This window comes from Telopea speciosissima, chromosome 7 (genome assembly GCF_018873765.1).
Source record: "Telopea speciosissima isolate NSW1024214 ecotype Mountain lineage chromosome 7, Tspe_v1, whole genome shotgun sequence".
Taxonomy (NCBI): domain Eukaryota; kingdom Viridiplantae; phylum Streptophyta; class Magnoliopsida; order Proteales; family Proteaceae; genus Telopea; species Telopea speciosissima.
The window spans coordinates 1,508,173-1,514,602 of record NC_057922.1 but is presented as its reverse complement, the minus strand read 5'-3'; the positions used below and the strand labels follow the sequence as shown (position 1 = coordinate 1,514,602).

The 6,430-nt window shown below is 41.1% G+C and overlaps 2 protein-coding genes across 4 annotated transcripts in view; one reads left to right on the top strand and one right to left on the bottom strand.

Annotated features, from left to right (window-relative positions):
- The first annotated feature begins 493 nt into the window (after positions 1-493).
- Positions 494-2,709, top strand: LOC122667628 (scarecrow-like protein 1). The gene is made up of 2 exons (XM_043863987.1): positions 494-985; positions 1,061-2,709. Exons 1-2 carry the CDS (start codon positions 712-714, stop codon positions 2,527-2,529), a joined length of 1,743 nt encoding a protein of 580 aa, XP_043719922.1. The 5' UTR covers positions 494-711; the 3' UTR covers positions 2,530-2,709.
- Positions 2,710-4,012: 1,303 nt separating this feature from the next.
- LOC122667547 (small RNA degrading nuclease 5-like) overlaps positions 4,013-6,430 on the bottom strand; it is a 40,477-nt gene continuing 38,059 nt past the window's right edge. For all 3 annotated transcript variants that reach the window (XM_043863857.1, XM_043863858.1, XM_043863859.1), the window contains 3 exons: positions 5,928-6,109; positions 5,535-5,830; positions 4,013-4,472 (listed from right to left, as the gene is read on the bottom strand). In XM_043863857.1, the coding sequence (XP_043719792.1) occupies positions 4,349-4,472; positions 5,535-5,830; positions 5,928-6,109 (602 nt within the window). In that variant the 3' untranslated portion in view covers positions 4,013-4,348. The remainder of the gene's footprint in view (positions 4,473-5,534; positions 5,831-5,927; positions 6,110-6,430) is intronic.

Sequence of the window (6,430 nt, the reverse complement as noted above, 5' to 3'; positions counted from 1 at the left end):
CAACATCAATAATCACTTTCATTAGACCGGGTGCTTCTCATAAGAGAAGACCGAGCTTCTTGCGAGTTTCTGTGTGAAATCTTACAGGCACTTTTTGTAGCCTTCAACCGCTCCTTTTTATATCTCGTCTTCTTCTATCTTATAATAAATTTATGATCACCCAAGAAACAAAAATAATCTACTTATGCTTTTAATCATCAGTTGGTGCGACTTTTGGGGCTAGTACTATTAGGCTGTGGAAGTGTAGATAAATCCAGCATGCACACTGTATGGACGTTAAGGATTAATTCAGCTTTGGTTTTAATTAGGAGATAATTTTCCATCTGTACAGAAGTCTGGTGTTGGAATATACAGATGCACTTGTCCTACGCGTCCTCATTCATAAGTCTGATTTTGAACAGTTTCAGAGCAGGATTTTAATTACTATTTCTTATATTGTTTAGTCATTGCAATCTGCTAACTATCACTTTGTCCATCCTTTGGCTTAATCCAGGTGTTCTTGCGGCTTCAGTGGTGTTTTGATCATTCTTGACCACTGGTGTACTTTCTGAGAATCTGACATGACAAGACAGAGAGAACTGTTCAGGGTTTTGCATAGTTAATTCTTTTTGGAACTACTACCTGAGGACTTGGATTTTGGGGACACCATATTCAAATTATATACAGTACGGACACCTTTCCTCAACATTTTTTAGTTGTTTAAAGGATAAAATGTCTTTGGTTAAGCCTGCAGACCCATCCGCCTCTCCGTATGGCAGATCCCAACTCTACATGCTTAATGGCAGCAGTGACAGCAGCAGATTATCCTCTCAAGCATTTCGTTCAGATAAACGAAAGTTCAAGTATGGACCTGAATCTTACTGTCATGAGAGCTACAATCAGCAGTACTACTCTGAATCCCCTGCTGATGATTTTCATGCTTCAAGGATTGAGTTTCACCATCCATCAAGCACTGATGTTCCAGAAAGTGTGTTCTCTCCACAAAGTGCCTCATCTTATCAGCTGATGACTGTCTCATGTTCTTCCATTGCTGCACAGAACTCATTTGACTCTTTTGCAGCCACTGGAAACCCTGGTGGATGTCAATCTCAATCATCATCTGAATACTTGTATGAACAGAGCCCCGGAAATGGAACAGTAGACTATGATGATGATGATGATGATGATATCAGGTTTAAACTTCAAGAACTGGAGAGGGAACTCCTGAATGACAATGATGATGACGAAACATTTGTTCTGGACCAGTGCATGGACATTGATGGTGAATGGGCTGACCCTATCAAGGATCTACTACTGCCCAATTCACCAAAAGAATCATCATCTTCAGACTCTAATCTTAGTTGCATCAGCAGCAACAAGGAGATATCCCCATTGAATCATGTCTCAAGCCCAAATCTGTCTAGAACCCTATGTGCTAAGCAGTTGCTTTTTGAATGTGCTGCAGCAATTTCAGAAGGCAACATGTTAGAAGCATCAACCATGATAACTGAGCTCAGACAGATGGTCTCAATCCAAGGAGATCCTGCACATAGGATAGCAGCCTACATGGTTGAAGGCCTTGCAGCCCGCTTGGCTGCATCTGGAAAATGCCTATACAAGGCTTTGAAATGTAAGGAGCCACCCACTTTGGACCGCCTCTCAGCAATGCAGATCCTGTTTGAAGTTTGTCCATGTTTCAAGTTTGGGTTCATGGCTGCCAATGGTGCAATAGCAGAGGCATTCGAAGATGAAGAAAGAGTCCATATTATAGATTTCGACGTAAACCAGGGGAGCCAGTACATCTCGCTGATACAAGCTGTTGCAGCTCAACCGGGTAAGCCACCCCATGTGAGGGTTACTGGAGTTGATGACCCAGAGTCGGTGCAACGTACTGTGGGTGGCCTAGAGATTGTTGGTCAGCGTCTTGAGCAGCTTGCTAAGGCAGTTGGGGTGCCATTTGAGTTCCAAGCTGTACCAGCCAACACTGCTGATGTCACCCCAGCAATGCTCGACTGCCGTCCCAGTGAAGCTCTTGTAGTCAACTTTGCCTTCCAGCTCCACCACATGCCTGATGAGAGTGTCTCGACAGTGAACCAAAGGGACCGGCTCCTGCGCATGATCAAGAGCTTGAATCCAAAACTAGTGACTGTGGTCGAGCAAGATGTTAACACTAACACTGCCCCATTCTTCCCAAGGTTTGTTGAGGCCTACAATTATTATTCAGCTGTGTTTGAATCACTTGATGCAACATTACCAAGGGAGAGTCCAGACAGGATAAATGTGGAAAAGCAGTGCCTGGCACGAGAAATTGTCAATATCGTGGCATGCGAAGGTGAAGAAAGGATAGAGAGGTATGAGGTTGCTGGGAAATGGAGGGCAAGAATGATGATGGCTGGATTCCAGTCATGTCCACTGAGTGCATATGTGAATGATGCCATCCGGAAACTTCTGAAGCAGTACTGTGACAGGTACAAGGTAAAGGAGGAGGGCGGTGCGCTTCACTTTGGATGGGAGGACAAAATACTGGTTGTTGCTTCGGCATGGAAATGATGAGCTTTACTTTTACTAGATCACAGGTTTTTGTTGTTCGATGTTTGCTTTTGATTATATCTTGTGTATATTTTATGCATGGATCCAGGATGGTTAGAATGGTCTAATCTGGGTAGGTTGGAGGAAATAAGAGTTTTCTGTTCTTGGAACGCTTGAGGAACAGAGCGACATTGTGTATGACCCGTGCGTGCTCTTAAAGTGTAGTACTGTTTGTCCTTTCCATCCATACAAGTATCAATGGCCACTGTTTGCCAACTCCAAGAATGGAGCCCTTCTTACATGAGTGTCTTTCGCGTTGTTTTGGTGTCTTCTTCTTCCGATAGAATTTCTGGAGCTCAAATCAAGTTCTCACATCATATTCTTGTGACCATACTTGGTTTTGGAACACATGAACTCCAAGCAAATCGAAAAAGTCTTCTCTTAAGGCCTATGGCACGAGTCAAATAACAGTAGGCAAAGAAACTTTCTTAGTATTTGAATTTGGTAGATCTCAAATCCACACATGAGCACCACGTCATGCACAGCGAGGTGTAAACTCAGGCTGTAAAGGAGATTCGTTGACATTAGCTAGATCTGAAGACTTAACATTACAACAGGCACCCTTCATGCTTGTGCAGTGAGAGCAGAGTGTAACCATGCCTGGACACAGGTGCTGCTGTGCATGCCAATCCTGATTCCTGAGACGAGGATTCCATTAGATCACATCCCAAACACCCTGTGAACCAAAAAGAAAAAGAAAATGACTGACGTTTCCCTCACTATCAGTGACTTATCTTTCACAAAAACAACAATATTTCCTTTGGATGATTTAAGGCAATCCCTGCCACCGCATAGGATTATAGGATTGTCCTTGATTGTGCCTTTCATCCCTGCGGAGCAGTGTTGACAATGAAAAATTGGACTAATTACCGGGGAAGAGTGGAAGAGAGAACCCCCTCCAATGCATTCTTTTCGAAAACAGTATGTTACACTGAAGTACTGAACAACAATCGTTGAATTAAAAAAAAGTACAAACAACGAAATCAACAACTCCTTCGGTGCCTGACATGAACGACTGCTTTCTATTAGTGTTAGTAAGATGTGGATTCGGGCATTAGAATTGAGTGCTATTAGTCCATTTGTAACGCATGTTCAGTGATTACTTGGGCAATTAAACTAAATATGATTTTTTGCATGTGTGGCACATTGAACACATAGCATCCCAAAAGCAACTCTATTTGCAGAATAAACCCCAATCACTACGCAATTGCTCAATACCTTATAGAAATTAAATTTTTTTTTTTTTTTTGATGTTATAGAAATTTTAATTATTTGTTAGTGGGAAGCAGCACAATAAATAATAGTACAGATCATTGGGATATTTTGGGTTATCCCACAGTTTAGTGAGTTGGGCAATTTCTATGACCTTTTGAGAGTCTGGAACTCTTGGTTATACACAATATTTTTGGGGGGGGCTTCTGGTTCAGAGTCTCTATGAAATTGCTTTGCCAATCTAAAATTGTAAATTGTTTTTTGATCATTGGTTTAATGAAAGCAGATACAATTGACAACAACCTGTTGATAGGACCAGGAAACTACTCAAAATTACGGCTGCCCCTATTCATGGATCCCTACCCAACTTCTCCTACCTGACAAAAGAATCAGCTCAGTAGATACAAGATTTTTGCACTCCCCAATCCTTTGGACCCTGCTGTTTTGCCGGGTTTGAGTATAAAGCTTTTTGCAATAAAGACAGAATACAAAGAATGCTACGACACAAAAGAGTGTTCCCTGAACCTAAAGATCACTAAAGCTGAGAAGTAGAAACTGTCCGCATTGATCAATGCTTCACACCAACAAAACATAGAGCCAGTTCAGCTTGGGCCTGGACCTCTTCCAATACCCCCACAAGTTTCTCACGGCAAATTGTGGTCTCTTCCTGCTCTGAAATCATTCTCCTTAACCTTCATCCATGCACAAGAACAAGCAAGCAAGAAAATGTGTTACCTTGAGAACAATGCATCAATTCTATTAAGATAACCACATGGGGATTGAAGTAACATTAGTGGAAACTAGGAAAAACAAAGCTAAGAGAAAATAGATGGGACCTCTTTTTTCAATAAAAGATTTGGATCAAGAAAAAAATTAGGGGTTAATGATTTGCACCATTAATGAGTTGACACAACTATTATTTCATTAATTTGGAATGATAAAAAAAATAAAATTGGGGTAAATGTATCAGAACTCCCATCTAACAATCACACAGAATACAGTACCAATCTGCTCCAATTTGTATGAACTAATACATTTTGTAGCACCTGACAACACAGGTTGTAGGTGACAGGTTCATTTCTAACCCCTCTCATTGCATCAAGATGTTACCACCCGAATACACACAAGTATAACTTGGGTGTCCCACCTATTTTTGCACAAATTAAATATTCTCAACTACAATGCCTCTCTTACTAACATGACAAGAATAGGATAATTCCCAAGCCTAATTACACTGGAACCACATTAAGTGTTTAAAATTTTAGCCGAATTCCAAGTTTATGCACAAGTACTTTAAGGTGAAACAACTAAATTCCTTGACTGTAAAAGGAAAGGTTTGGGAGGGAGGCAGGGTTGAAAAGATTGAACATTATCAACTGTAGGAATTTTCATCCTTCCAAGGCTGTGTTCTGGTCCTTTGCTCAATAGCACAATCTTTTTTGATATTGAAAGAAAGATTAATGACAAAAGCAGAGTGTCCTTTAAAATAATCTAATAGGAGAATAAGTAACCCCCCCCCGGTGGGTTTGCTCGGCTGGTTTAGAAAGATGTGCTTCGGTCACGGGGTCCCAGGTTCGAGTCCCCACGGATGAAGCATTACACGGGGTGGGGAAGGCTTTGTGTAACCGAGGTTTTCCCCAGGGCTTGAACCGTAAACCAGGTAGGCTAAAGGGTTTTCACGTTTAGCAAAAAAAAATTCACAAAAGCACAGAGGAAACATGAAGTAATAGCAGTGAGGAATAGTTATGACGTACCTTTGGACCATTGCTGTGTCTCCATGACCAGTGCAAACAATAAGCATGGCATTTGTTGGTAACATGGCATAGACGCTTTGGATTCGAGCATCCATACGAGTTAGTATGTCCTCCAATTCAGGGGTCACAGTGTATTTGATGCCTTTACTTCTTGTAGATGTCTTATGACACGTAAGCAATGAAATCATCTCTGCAACTTTCTCATTCAACTTCTCCACATCCTCTGCCTGTCGCCGAAAATAGGAATTCAACTCCGAGAATTGGGTCCAGACAAAGTGTACATTATCATTCTTCACCTAAAACAACAAATAAAAAGAAACATCAGAATTTGCAAGTGTTTTCATTTAGAATCTCGAGTAATGTTACAGATGAATATCTTGTTATAAAATCAACCTCCTTTCTGGCCTTTGAAAGTGCTTCCTCATCTGAAGATACAGGAAATGCATGGCAAGATCCTGCAGCATACCGCTTCACTATGGAAACATCATCAATAAAAGAGCAAGTCTTGCCACTCTCACTCAAAATACTAACCAGTTTCTTCCGCATGAATGATGGCAGTGAACCAAATTCAGGTCCTAATACCAAAGCAAATGAACCATTATCTTAACAAGGCTTAAATAACAAATTAATTATGCTTCTACATCATCAATGGACATAAAAGAATGGCTTCAGTTGCAGAGATATTATACGTAGTTCTGTCTAAATGGAGAAGAAATTCAATCAAAGAAAGCTAAAATAAGCAACAGCCTACACCATAAGCAAAATTCAAGGAAACCCTTCTTTTTCAAAATGACAGGGCAAATAAATGGTTCACCACAAGCACAGTCCAACATTATTCCTGGGCCATCCATATGTCTTCCCTCCCCCATCCCCCCCCCCCCAAACCCCCCAAGAAA

Bases quoted from the DNA above. Each gene is read 5' to 3' on its own strand.
- LOC122667628 (XM_043863987.1), top strand. From the start codon at position 712: ATGTCTTTGGTTAAGCCTGCAGACCCATCCGCCTCTCCGTATGGCAGA. The intron at 986-1,060 runs GTGCCTCATCTT...ACTCTTTTGCAG, and splicing joins AAGTGTGTTCTCTCCACAAA to CCACTGGAAACCCTGGTGGA.